This window comes from Anguilla rostrata, chromosome 8, assembly GCF_018555375.3.
Source record: "Anguilla rostrata isolate EN2019 chromosome 8, ASM1855537v3, whole genome shotgun sequence".
NCBI classification, from domain to species: Eukaryota; Metazoa; Chordata; class Actinopteri; order Anguilliformes; family Anguillidae; genus Anguilla; species Anguilla rostrata.
Genome location: NC_057940.1, coordinates 55,004,203 through 55,018,711, shown reverse-complemented (window position 1 = coordinate 55,018,711; position 14,509 = coordinate 55,004,203). Strand labels below are relative to the sequence as shown.

Genomic DNA, 14,509 nt, shown 5'->3' with positions numbered 1-14,509 from the left:
TAGATTTTTTAAAAAAATGATCTTAACAATTCTAACATTCAATTTAGATTTTGTTTCTGCAGTTTAAAAATAACTTTGCATTTTAATCAGTCCGTAGGCTACTCATTAGCTGTTGCATAACTTATACCCCATACTCTTTCAATTATTTCATGAATATCGCAATGATATGCCGGGAATGTTTCTTTTCTCTTCTGCAACAATTCATTCATCCACAACTGAAAAAATGTCAGGCTTTCAGGTTTAGACTTCTGTGAAATTAGCGTCTTCGCCGATTGTTTAATAGCATGAGGCTGGCATCAATTTGACACACATTTGCATAAAACAGTAGGCCTACTGTACATACAGACATCAGCATGTTACATGCAATACACACGACCGAAACATTTGTTGGTCTGAACATGCATGAGCATTTTATTCCGTAGATTCTAACTTCAACTGGATCGATACTCTATTACCCTCACTTCCGCTTCACGTATATTTTGCATTTGATGGCGAGGCTTGGAAGTTAGGATAAATATAGTAATGCTTTGTTTCCCTGGCAAAAGCGGGCCTTCGAAACAGTTTATCGCCATGCAGAAATACGCGATAGCTCGGCAATATTCCACAACATTTACGAGAATTGCCGTTACACTCCTTCAAGTAATATATTGCTAGAAAATGAAAGCTAGGCCTATCGGCCCGTAGTTATAAGATATTGGAAGGGGGTGTCACTCACCGTGGTACCATACGCGGTTTAATCGGGCTTGGACCTCATCAAGCGAAAGCTACGTTGTGCGCGGGCCAGGGGTGTCCTGTCTTATCCAAAAAGGGTCGGTGTGGGTGCAAGTTTTTTGGTTAGTCCAGCACAAAAGCACCGCATTCTGCTTACCAAGGTCTTGATTGAAGACCATATTTAGTTAATTAGGTTCATCAGGTGTCGTTGGGCTGGGCTAAAACCAAAACCTGCTCCAGAATTGGCCCCACGCTGGTGTAGCCTAAACTACTCCAGGTAGTTTGTATTGGCTCGTATATTCTTTGTGGAAATGTTGCTTTGCCTAAGGCTAACTACGATACGAAGCCTATTTGTTCAGTTAATCGTCTTCACGCATTCATGAATCAGTGGAGTTACTCTGCATACCAGTTTGGGTCAAATGTAATTACGAAGCACTCGAGAATCACCGATAGCAGGTCAAAACGATCTCTTTTTGTAACCAAACAAGACCAAATTGACCTGAAACTGTGAATTTTGCGGTCGAAGCGCCGCTCCTATCCGGTAGAGGGCGCTATTGCGGTTTGTGCTTGGGTTTGGAACTCGTTCCCGAGAAATGTGATTTTAAACAGAGGTACTTTGCTAAAACTGTCTGTTTTAAATCGCCATCTCATCAAAGAGTGTTACGCAAGCGAGCGCTAACATCAACCGTGAAGACTTACGATAGATGCTGTCTGAATGTAGCTGTTAAATATTGATCGTCAGAACGTCATAAAACGTGGTGTATTTTTTTAAGAAGCAGATGTAAACATCGACGTTCAAGTAGGCGTTACCCTCATAAAGTCAAGAATGTCAGCAGGCTAATACCAAATGTACAAATCTAGATCTTCAGAAAAGAATTACAAACATTGATGTTTGTACTCACCGCAGTTTTTGACACTTCTTAAACACTTTGTGAAGAAAATTACATCCTCGTACAAAGTTCTTCATATATACACGTTTATTCATATTGGTATATTTGTATTTTATATATTTATATATTTATATGCCGTTTATATATAGAGAGAGAGAAATTTATATAAGTCTAACTTATGTCACGATGCGTTTACAGGAGAAAACGAGGACAGACCACAAAACAGCACTGCAGGATTCACAACGGAGATTGAAACAGCTGTTCTGAAGGACGTCCATACCACGTCCACACACCCTCTGTCCTCCGCGTCACCTTGTTCACTGCTTCTGGTAACAACGCGGTCGCGCTTCATTCGCGACCGGCTCGGGAACGGGATTCGGGTGCGATTAAAATGCTCGTTGTCTGGACCACGTCATAAAATGCATTGGACCAGCTTCCCACACCTTCAAGCAAAAGTGTGGGAGTACATTTTTCATAATTCATAAATACAGTACATAAGATTTGTTACGCGTTAACAGGCAGGCTGTGAGCATGTTGCATGCAACACAACGCTTTTCCGCCAAGAGCATTATAATAATCACAAAACCGAACAGCTTTGTTGTGTAGCTTGTGTTAGTTGTGTTAACACGCCCAGTAAGCAGTGAGTTGCAGGTAAACTGGAATTCAGACAGGGTGCGTGAAATGGATGCTCCAAAACTCGGGGGTTATAGACACCCCCCCCCCCCCCTCCCTCCCTCCCTCCCTCCCTCCAGATCAAAAGACATGTGCCAGGCACCCCACAATCCCACAATGCCCTGTCACCTCGGCCACGCCCCTCTCGCAAGCTCTGAATGTGTGACTTTACAATCATGCCGAGAACACAATACAATCATGTCAGTCGACTTATGAAACTACAATCTGTTCAGATAAAAATAGTACAACTATGACAGAACGATCGAGGGGGATTATGGATTATATGTAGTTTACACATGGTAGGTTGGAGGTGCCTGGTCGACATGGCTGTTTCTGTTTAAGTGTTCTGAGTGCCTTAGACACAGTACAGCACACATCACATTTCTCTCATTTTGCACATGATCAGAACTAAAATTCTACCAGGACTTTAAAAAATAAAATTCACAATATCATGACCATAACCAGGCAGCAGTGACAAGCTCTGTCTATGGAAATTGAGTGTCACAAAAAAAAAAAACCCAGTACATCTTAAATGTACTTTCATCCCACCTCCCATTGCGAACCTCGACCCCCCCCCCCAGTCCGTCTGAGAAGAACCGCTGGGAGTCCGCTGCGCGTGGTCCGCGTGTGGCACGCGTGTGTTTCGCGTGTCGCACATTTTCTTCAGTCCCGGTAGCTCAGACAGGAAGTAGCGCGCGGTAGCCGCAGTAGAGGCAGCCTCGAGGGGGAAATGCACTCGCTTGTAGTTTTTGTACAGTCCCAGCAGGTGGCAGTCTTGAGTTCGGTTCAAACAACTCTGTACCCTCAGTTTAAAAACAAAAAAAAACTGAAATACTAAAATACTTTGTCATTACTTCTTCCAAGAAAAAAAAATTAAAATGAAAGAACAACGAAAACATTTACAAAAATCACTGACCACGATAACGTCTCTAACACAGATATACAAACGGACCATCAGTTAAAATGTAAAATAAGAGTCTTTTTTTTCTTTCACCTTCCCAGAATCCACCCCATATTTACATCCCTGGGTACGTCTCACCTGTGCAGGTACCTCAGACAGGAAGGAGGAGGAGCCACCTTGCGCTAAGCTGTGACAGCCACATCCTGTTCCTGTTTCTGGCAGGGAATTCATATTGGGGGAGGGACGAGGGACGGGGGAGGGGGGCTGGGGGCGGGCTTAGCATATCAAAGCCCGAATTCCCCCCCCCCCCCCCCAGAACTCAAACTGAACAGGAAACCCATACGTCCTTTGATTTCAAAATGGGACCTCAAACCCAATGCTGTTTACTTAAGCTCCGCCCCCCTATAAAATGTGACGGTGTCAGTGACAGCTCTTAAAACTCGGACCCCAACAGGAAATAAACAACAAAAAAAAAAAAAAAATTTAAAATAAAGACACAAACAGAGTCACACATTGCACTCACTATGCAACGACACAACTGTACGCGTTTTACACTGTAAAAAAAAAAGTTGCTTTTCAAGAAACAAAACAACAAAAAGCTATATACACAGGCCGTTCAGCGCAAGCTCACACACGCACACGCATTTCACGTGGGTTTTTTAAGGGTTTGTGCGTACTCACATGCGTGTGTGTGTGTGCATAACCACAATTTACAGGCCTCTTACAAAAAGGGCTTTTTTTTCTAGTTTTTTTTTTAAATACAGTACAATGATTTAACTGCCTTCCTTTAAACACAAAAACACATTTTATGTTAGCTTTTTCTGTCTGTCCACTAATCCATCCTCCTGATCACTAACAAGACGCAGAACCTTCTGATCCGAGCGTAGAACACCACGACCAGGAGCAAGGAGTCCACTGAGTGTTTACGAGGGCAGTGGGCGTGGTCCGCGGGAAGTGTCCCCCACCTCCCATTGGTGGAGGAGCCCTGGCGGGCGGAGTCAGGGGTGCACCTTGAAGGCCAGCAGCTGCTCGGAGTGCATGTTGTTGAGGGAGCGGAGGTCGGGCAGTTTGAGGAGCAGCTTGGTGAAGATGGCCGCCTCGTTGGGGTGGTTCTTCATGATCAGGCTCCGCAGGGCCCGGATCAGCGTCTCCTGCAGGGCCTCCACAGAGTTCACGTTCTCTATCCCGGAACGATCTGCGGGGCGAGGAACGCACAGACTGAGGACAGGAAGTGTGCTGCCTGGGAACAGGAAGTGGACTATCTGGGAACAGGAAGTGGTCTATCTGTGAAGAGTCTTGTATGTAGACAGGCAACGAATAATCTGTATCTTGTTTGTGGACAAGATATGGACAGGAAGCAGCCTATCTGGGAACAGGAAGTGGACTGTCAGGGAACAGGAAGTTGTTTTTACTATTGGGAACAGGAAGTAGACTTTATACAGGCTATATCAGAGTGACGATATGCAGCACCCTATCTGGAACGAGGAAGTGGGTCGGCAGTGATGGAACAGGAAGTGGACTTCTGGACAGATGGTATCTGTGAACAGGAAGTGGGCATGCGAGCGTATGGAAAAGGAAGTGGACTGCAGGGAATGCAGAACAGGAAGTGGGCTGTGTGAGGACAGGAAGTGGTCTGCGTGACGACAGGAAGTGGCGTGAGACAGATGGCTGCGTGAAAGACGCAGGACAGTGAATGGGCTGCGTAACGAAGGCTGATGAGACTGCTCAGCAGACGGACGGCGGTGAAGAGGCTCATCTCCTCCTCGCTCAGGCCCAGGGCCGTCAGCTTCTGGGTGAAGTCCAGCATGGAGGTGAGCAGGTGTCCGGCGCCCATGGAGCGCAGGGCCTCCACGCCGTACTTCTTACCGCTCAGGAAGGTGACCGTGCGGTCCTGCGCGTCGAACAGCGAGGCGAAGCGCACCACCAGCACCTGCGCAGAGGAAAGGGGCGGGGCGTTAGAGCAGGGGGCGGGGCATACATTTTGGGGCGGGGCATAAGACGGGATAGGGTGTAAGAGACAGAGGTTCAGCCGAGCGGCGTTTTTTGGACCGTACCTCGAACGTCCCCGCCTTCAGCAGGCTGACCTGGTCGGCCTGCGACAGGTCCCGGAACCCCGGGACGCGTTTGGCGAACTCCACCACCTCGCGCACCGCCGGGGTGAAGCTGAGCGAGAACTCCTCCCACACGTCCCGGCCAGACATGTGGGGGTCCACGTGCGGGGAGACGTTCATGGGGCACACCTGCAGGCAGAGGGGGGGAAACACTGAAGGACTCAGTTTATACAGACAGAGTGCATCTATATTACAGAACATTCACATCTAAATATACACCCACACTCTACACTACACTACACTACACACATACACACACACTTAACTCACACACACACACTCACACCCCACACACACACACACACTCACACACACTTAACTCACACACACACCCTACGCACTCACACACACTTTCTCACACCCCACACACACACACACACTCACACACACTTAACTCACACACACACACTCACACATACACTCACACACACTTAACTCACACACACACACTCACACCCCCCACACACACACACACTCACACACTTCTCACACAACACCTAGCACTCACCACACTTTCTCAACCCACACACCTCACAGTGCATCTGTGCCTCCGCTCCAGAGAGGCCGCGAGCTGGCGGCATGTTGTGGTGGAGACCGTGGGCTCTGTGAAAGCTGTGCGCGTAGGCGGGGCAGTGGCCAGAGGGGGCGCTGTCGGCCAGCCGGGCGGGGCAGTAGCTGTGGGCGGGGTCTTCGCGGTAGTGGCCCATGGCGGGCGGGAGTGGGCGGGGCCCCAGCGCCATGCTGGCGATGTTGTTCCGCTGGTTCCAGCCCTCCCGGTTCTCCTGGGCCACGCCTCCTGACTCTCCATGGCCACGCCCCTGAGGGGGCGGGGCACTGGGGGCCGAGCTCTCCTCCTGCTCCTGGTTGTACATGAAGGTCTCCTGGTGAGCCCTGGTCACCGTGCCGACGACCTCCTCCTCCCCGCTCTCCGACCCGCTGGAGGAGGAGGCGGAGCTCGAGGAGGTGTCCATGGCGACCGGGGGCTCTGGGTCGGGGCGGGGCTCCTGCTGGCCACGCCCAGGCGAGGGGGCGGGCAGGCAGCGGGAGCGGGCAGGGCTGGAGCCGCCAGGGGCGGGGTCTGAGACGGACACCGGGGACTGGCCACCGAGGGGCGGGGTCAGGTGGGCGAGGGGCGGGGCCAGGTCGGCGAGGGGCGGGGCCTGGTCTCCGAGGGGCGGGGCCTGGTTGGCGTGCAGCTGGCTGTTGTTCATCATGTCGTTCATGGCGCTCTGCATCTCCAGGAGCATCCGCTGCTTCTCCCGCTTGGGTATGCGCCCGAAACGCACCGCTGCAGGGAGAGAGAGGGAGGAAGAGAGACATTACAAACAGCTCAGCTGCAGGGAGAGAGAGGGAGGAAGAGAGACGTTACAGACAGCTCAGCTGCAGGGAGAGAGAGGGAGGAAGAGAGACATTACAGACAGCTCAGCTGCAGGGAAAGTACAGATGTAGGCACTGGTGAATGCATATGTAGGGAAAGGTAAGTACAGGTGTAGGTACAGGTAAAGGGGTGAGGTAAAGGGGATGGGGCATGCAGAGGAGATGTGCAGGTAAAGGGGAGGGGCAGGTAAATGGGGAGGGGCAGGTGAAGGGGGCGGGGCATGCAGAGGGGACATGCAGGTAAAGGGGATGGGCAGGTAAATTGGGATGTGGATGTAAAGATGACATGTAGGTGAAAGGGGGTGTATTGGGGGCGGGGCCACGCAGAGGGGCGGGGGCGGGGCTTACCGTCCCGGGACATGCCCACCAGCAGACACTTCTTGAAGCGGCACTGCTGGCAGCGGTTGCGGTTGACCCTGACGATGGGGCAGTTCTCGCTCTTAAGGCACTTCTTGTACTGGATGTTCTGCTGGATGCTCCTCCGGAAGAATCCCTGCCCGGGGGTCAAAGGTCAGGGGTCAAAGTCTGGGTCGCACAGCTGGACTCGGAGGTCACGCGTGTATTTTCAGCTCCTCGGGAAGCTCCTAAAATCTCTCGCGACTGCGTCCCGTAGGAGCGGCAGACGTTTTCCTGGAATATTTGAGGTGACTCCTGTGAGAAACGTGAGGGCAGCAGGAAGTGGCCTAACGCCGTCTGGCTGCATTAAAACATAAAACAAAACGCTCACAAAAGAGATGGCGGAACTACGTTTTGAGAGAACCCGTGTTTCCCTGGGGGGAATGATTTGGAGCGTACATGCAGGGGCTTCGATGCACTGAAACAGAAGAAACCGGCATTGCTGCTGGGCTGCAGGCTTAGTTCTCCCGGCTGGCGGTCATGCTCACGAATGGCCAGCAGAGGGCCTCGTTTCTTTGTTTGTTTGTTTCATTGTTTAAATGGAGGTTTTGGCTCACCTTGCAGCCCTCGCAGGCGTGGACGCCGTAGTGGAACCCCGAGGCCACGTCGCCGCACACCTTGCACAGCAACACCAGGCCGCTGATCTCTGCAACGTGACAAACGCAGCGAGTCACACACACGGGACGACGCGCGCCGCGAAACAAACACAGTGTAAAATTCCCGCGGCGAAACGGGCCCTGGGCCCCCGACCCGATCGGTCGCCTCTCCTGTCACTCACTCGTAATGCCGCCCTTGGCGGACGAGGCGGAGCGCCCGGCCTTGGCTGCGGCAGGGGTCCGGGGTTGGGCGTGCGGGTGGGCGGAGTCGGCCGTCGGGCCCCGCCCACTGCCCGAGGAGGAGGAGGAGGAGGAAGAGGAGGAGCTATGGGTCGGTGAGGAGGACTGGTAGCTGCCGTTGGAGCTGTCGCTGTGGCAGGACTCCGGGCTGGAGGCGGAGCTTGAGGAGCTTATGTATGCTATTACACCTCCTGGCAGAAAGGTGGCGACAAACGAACATGAATGTCAGTTTAATCCAGAGATCACCGTACATGAAGGGACAAGGGAAGAATACAATAACCCATATATCTAAACTGCACAATTTTTCACTAGACTGTCACCATTTGGCTCTCCCTAGAATGAATTACTCTGGTTAACTGTGCAAACACATCAAGCACAGTGTGACTTTTGCACCTTATTAAATTAAAAGTACATATTCAGTATATATGCAGCTGTATAAAAGGATGCAATGTAAATGCTGTGCAAAAAAAACGTGTAAGTCGCTCCGGAAAAGAGTGTCTGCTAAATGCCTGTAACGTAAAATGTGCATTAAAAAAAACATATACCACTGCATACGGTGTTTGGACAGATCTTGCGATAGTGGACGTGGGTTAAGGATACCACGGCAAAGACCAGGGCTAACGGCTAACAGGCCGAGCTGTGCTCAATTTTCTAAAACCTGGAAACAACGCCTAAATTAGTGCAAAGAGTAAGTTTGTAATTATAGTACTTACCCATAAGGCACTGCGTTTTGCTTAGCCAGGGAAAGTGGACCAGACAAGCTAATGTTGCCCCCCCCCTCTTCCCTCCCAGCCTGACCTGGATTGCCGTTCTCCGTGGTTAGATAACACCGTTACATAATGCCGGCTTTAAACGTATGTAGGCGGTCTTGAACGTACACTGCCCTCGAGACAGAAAGGGTACTTTAAATAGTTAAATTTCACCAAGTACGTAAATAAAAAAATTACCAGGCTGACTTTTTAATCTTGAGCTGGGTGCTCAAGAATAAAAATATTTAAACAGCTTGAAAGTGCTATTGTCTTCCTTTGTGTGAGGGGGAAAATATAATTAGTGTAACTCCTATGCACAGATAAGGACAGCCTTACCGTAATAAATACAGCTAGAGAAAATTAAAAGAGCACTGTTTTGGAAGAAGAGAGAGGAGCGACTGGCCAAGTCGCAGTGTGCACTTGAAAGCAAAATTTCATTCATTAATAGTTTACTGGGGAGTTGCACGCAAGCAAAAATAGAAATAACATAAATCCACGGCTCTATTACTTTACGCGTAAATGGTGAAGTATATAACCAATGCGGTTACAATATGCAAGGACAATTAAAATGCACGCTAAATTCAACAGGTATAGGGTGACATGGGTCTGCACACGTGACTCGGACATGTGTCTTTGGCGAAACCCACCCGTAGTATCAACCACTGGCGACCTACAGAGACGGAGAAAGTAAGCAAGACCGGCGGTTCTCCTTAATTTAACGAGCATCTATGATTACTTCAGAAGCTCTCCCTTTTTTAATAACAGTCTTCTAGCGATATAACCCTCTTTCGAATAAAACTGGCGTTTTTTACTGACGTTCAGATATTACAGTCGATGGATCTGTTTGAAGCACGACAATGGAGCAGGCTTTAAATTATTTCTGAATATTTCGCAGAACTTTCAAAGGCAGACTGGTCCACATACTACGTAACCAGTAGGCTGTGCAATAATAATACGACACACTTCTTAAAACGCACGGAGAATCGCGGATGGACAGGACGATCGGTGATGCTCCTAAAACACGCCCCCACGTGGACCCGACATGTTTCTTGCGCGCCAGGGGCTGCGGAAAGTGGGTCACTGCGCGCACAGCCTGCGCCGTCCTCACGTGTATCCGCAGCTAATCGCCGCACCAGCACGCCGCACAGAATTATGCAATGGCTGCGTCACAGCCCCGTCGACCAATCAGAGAGGACGCACGGGGAGCGTAAACACAGGTGCACATGGCTACGATGACCGCTCCATGTGAGCCCTGGAACTGCATTGCCGTTCCAGGCAGCTACTGCCGTAATAACAACACAGTGGACCTCCTAACCTAGATATTTTGGAGGTTCAAACTGGCTGGGTAAAACAGTCAACATTTTGTGAAGCATTGTTATACGACATATATGCCTGTCAAATGGTAAAGAGGAAACATTTCGAGAGTTTTTATATTTGTCGGTTAACATTCAAAATGAAAGTAGCAACCTAACGTTAGCCCCCCGATTCATTCTTACTGGAGCAACCTAGATGCCCATCTGGCAGCAAACTAACTCACGCATCGAAAACATTCATTATCAATTGTTTTCTCAGCAAATGTGCAAATCGGAGCTGACAATTGCCCACATAAAAGCAAGTTAACGTGACGGGATTCTCACCTGCTTTTGTCGACTCCATGCTCCCCGTCTTCAGCAGACTCTTTTATCGACCTTAAAATCGAAGCCGTTTTATTTTCGTTCTTAGCAACTTTTTTGAAAAGTCGCCGTCCGACAGTGCACAGCGTAGGCTATCTGCCCCCGGCAACAGCTAGCTATTAGAAACCAGGCATCTAACAGCAAGAGCTGGAGGCGAGCGGTAGCCTTCCGAATGAATGGATAAATCCAGATTTGCTTCTGTCTACAGCAACAGAAACGTAAAGCGATATCTTGGTAGTTGGCTAAACGAATTCACCAAGTACCTTTAAGTTAACTCTAGATTCTTGTCGTTTGACCGTTCTATTTATTTACTATCTGTGCCAAGTCGCCTGTCGTTCTTGTCTCTCCCTCCCTCGAACGAAGAATGACTTTTCTGTAATTAAACTGGGTGGTTAAGTAAGAGACGGGCAGTTGTAAGAACTCACTGTACTCAGCACTGGATACGCTACTGACTGCACCGACCAGTGGGTTTGGCAGTCACGACCCACTTCGTTAGCTCCGCCCCCTCAGAGCCGCAGCGCGAGCCAATGTAACCCAGTGACACAGTTTCGCGAGTTCGGACGAGCATTTAGGGGCGTGTCGTTGGGCACTCCCCCAAACCACCCCCTAAAAAGTGGGGTCCCCACTTTTGGGAGAAACTAAGGGCGCTGGTAGTTTGCTCAAAACTCACAGTTCAGCAAGGAAGAGGATCACCGGCTGTGAACAATATTACAGTAGAGCAGTGGAAACAAACCCTCTTCCTGGATCTACCAGCCTGTAGGCTTTCATTTCAACCCTAATTTGGGACACCCGATTCTACTAATTAGCAGCCCAACAAGACCTCTAGCTGTTGAACGAGGTGTGTTGTGTTATGGTTGCAGTGCAAACCTACAGGACGGTAGATCTGCAGGAACAAGGGTTGGGCAGTCCTGCCCTAGCTGTGGAATGAGGTGCACTTTGTTAAGGTGTGTGAGTGAAAACCTGCAGGACAGTAGATCTCCAGGAACAGCGCTGGGTCACCACCGCAGTATAGCAAGATTTGCAATGGGAATTAAACGCTGGCTTGCATTCTTTCCCCTCTGTTAGCCTACCTGTTTTACCTGAATTGGCCCAAGAATAGGTGTGTGTGTATGTGTGTGTGTGTGTGTGTGTGTGTGTGTGTGTGTTATAGCGGTGTCAGCAGCTATTCCAAGGGCCCTGACTGACAGGCACCCTTAAAAAAATATTTGAATATAGGATTTTCTGGGGTGGTGGAGCCCAATGTGAGATCTTTTCATGGGGCCCCAAATTCCTTGATTCCCCCTGATGGTTGGTACAGTATTGAACATGGCAGGGGGTGTCAAATGCAACATTTTTACCAACGTTCAACAAATCTTTTTCATTTTTTCCCCCCCCATGGATGACGTTTGAAATATATGTGAATAGGCTGCAGTCCCACAGACAAAAAATTGGATTTTTTTAAAAAAAGGAACAGGCTCGGCCACAAGCTTCCTTTCAGGAGTGGAGGCATTGAATCTGATCTGATCGGTATGCATAGAACGAGGCAGGCTGGTGACTCACATACATGGCAAGAGGAGGGCAGAGGCTAATTAAACATCATAAAGGATAAAATTCTGCATATGTGAGCAATAAAAACTACGAAACGCGGGATCGGTTTATGGACGCCACGCTAAGCTGGAGCGCTATAAATGAGGCACAATCGCTGACCCAGATCTGGGCCGGGACATCGCGCCGAAGCAGTGCCAGTTATGGGCATGGGCGGCGTTGGCGTTCAGCTTGGGCACCATCCAGTGGGGTGGGAAGTGAGCCTACTCGAAGGAGAGGTCACAGCCAGTACCTGTGTCCAGTACAGTAAACAGGGAAGCCCCAGGGGATCGGGAACCTAATGTCCCGAACCAAAGGTTATATTTAATTAATACTAAACCTCCCTGACACAATTACAGCACGTACAGTACAGGACAGAACTTTGGCCGGTTCTCTCAGCGTTCTCTAAGTGCAGAGAGAGGGCCAACGGTGTCTCTGGTGATGTCATTGGCTGACTAGGATGTTACAGGCTAGCACGAGTTTAAATGCACTTCTGTCCGTGTTAGATCCTCCCATTGATGAGCAAGGCGGCCTCTCTCCTGTAGTACTGCGTGTCAGTCTATGGTGTGTAAAATAGTCACTGGCTCTCCTGTAGTACTGTGTCTGAAAATCATGAATATTTTGTCTGTGTGTATGTCTATAATATTTGAATCATACTTTCAGTTGCTCTAATGTCATACAGTTATAAGAGTGGCGATCATTTTTAAACTGAGTTGGCAGAAATGCATTTTTCTCACTCAACATTTATCATCTTGGATCTAAACAACATCTGAAACTGCACCAGCTAAAAGCCTAATAGTGTTCAGCATTTTGTGTGCAGGCAACACTAAAACATAATTAATCATTTGTGGCTGCATTTAAAAAATATATATATTTTGATCTAGTTTACTAGTTTACTTAGTGTCTGGGTTCTGGGTAGAGGCCAGTCAATTTATATAAAATTGTGTAGGTTTATATACATTTTTGCTGCCACAAGTCCGAAACTTTAAGCATGTTTTCCTTATGTACTGAATACTTAAATATCCTGACATAAAATAGTTGAACTTAAATAGTTGCATTTCTCCATAATTAACTTGGAGACCTGTTCTGATATTTTATAGTTTTCTACTTTATATAAAGAGTGAACGATATGTGATAATTGTTCACATATTTATTTACAATGATGTGTGTATTTGAAATTTAAGGCGCATTTTCCTGACTGCATGATCTAAAAGCAAAGCTGGAAGTTACTCGTATTTTTCTATTGTGATGTCACAGTGGAGCGCCGCAAAGTATCGCCTTCTCTTCCTTGTAGGATCCCTGGACAGAGGGAACGAAGCAGCAATGCTTTTGCCAAACACTAGGTGGTGCTAAATATACTCTTCACTTCCTCTGTGTCACAGAAGGCATTTCATTAATATAAAAGCTTTGGATAAAAGTGTCTGCCAGATAAATGTAATGTAAGGTAATATACAAATTCCGTGAACAGTGATACACACTGAATATCGTATACAGTCTTCATGCTGAAAACAGCACAAGATAAAGATGTCTAGTTTGCCAAAATGTCATTTCTAAGCACGAGGCAGTGGTCTGTGAGCGTGTCCATTGTCATAGATTCTTACTTAAAGGGTAGGCACCGCATAATGGCATCCCCCAAAGATATTAGACCAATTCTTTTTAGTCTAGACTAGAGGTTTATCGTTAAATTAAGCTGAAATTGTTTTTGAAATTATGGCTTCAAATTTGAAAACTGATTGCTTCCGACGGAAAGAACGACGTCCCGCTGGAAAATTACTTCTGTGATCTGTGACGTCATAAGGCGAACACGAACAGCTCAGCTATTATACCTTTCGGCTGAAAAGATGACAGAAATGGACAGCATCTAAATATCTGATTCTGAATAAAAGGACATTATCGGTGACTCGGATGACTCCGACTCTGATGAGCCTGTAGAAGACTTAACTGCTGATCCTGATACAGCCGTTCAGCCGTTCAGGTTTGAGCCAGAGGCGAGCAGAGCTGGAGGATTCTCCACAAAGCCAACACCCACAGCACCTTCTGGGAAATTAGCTTTTTAGCCATCTTGCCCAAATACATAAAAGACTGACAACAGTGTGCATCCAGTACAAGGATATTAGACATGCTAAGGGGGTGGATGCTAACCGTGGGCCTTCACTAGAGGATCACTTCTGATTGGGAGCCCACTGATCGGACCTCTGATTGGTTAAAAGGTAAATTGGCATAATGCTAAGTGAATATTTTGGTTCGCCAGTCGGCTGTGGACGATATTAAGAACTTGCTGTCAGGATAAACAAAATATGAATAGGCTAAATATCCTATTCCTTTGGTTCTTTATATACAGCTCTTAAAACTGTGATTTTGAGTAATGGGTTTTGAATACTGGTTGTTACCCCTTTAACATCTCAACAGAAATGTAGGCATGGCAGTGCTGAGGTTCGACATCACAAGTTGACGTCTTCTAAATGAACTGGATTTGGTTGACAACGCAGTTTAATAGTTTTTTTATCAGGAGAGTAGCCTTCGCAAACAGAACTACTTTTTCAAAGCACTTACTGGCTGTGTGCTAATTATCCTCCCCTTCAGCTCTTGCGAGCCTCTTGAATGCAGTAATGCACTCGGGTTTGCATGTG

The 14,509-nt window shown here is 48.1% G+C and overlaps 1 protein-coding gene across 1 annotated transcript; it reads right to left on the bottom strand.

The window, feature by feature from the left end:
- Window positions 1-246: 246 nt before the first annotated feature.
- Window positions 247-10,788, bottom strand: nr1d2b (nuclear receptor subfamily 1, group D, member 2b). The gene is given in 10 exon segments (XM_064349031.1): window positions 247-4,374; window positions 4,899-5,104; window positions 5,229-5,414; window positions 5,462-5,470; window positions 5,826-5,872; window positions 5,875-6,573; window positions 7,011-7,155; window positions 7,616-7,704; window positions 7,837-8,085; window positions 10,281-10,788. Coding segments are annotated over 10 exon segments (1,851 nt in total). The 5' UTR covers window positions 10,300-10,788; the 3' UTR covers window positions 247-4,172.
- Between the last annotated feature and the right edge of the window lie 3,721 nt (window positions 10,789-14,509).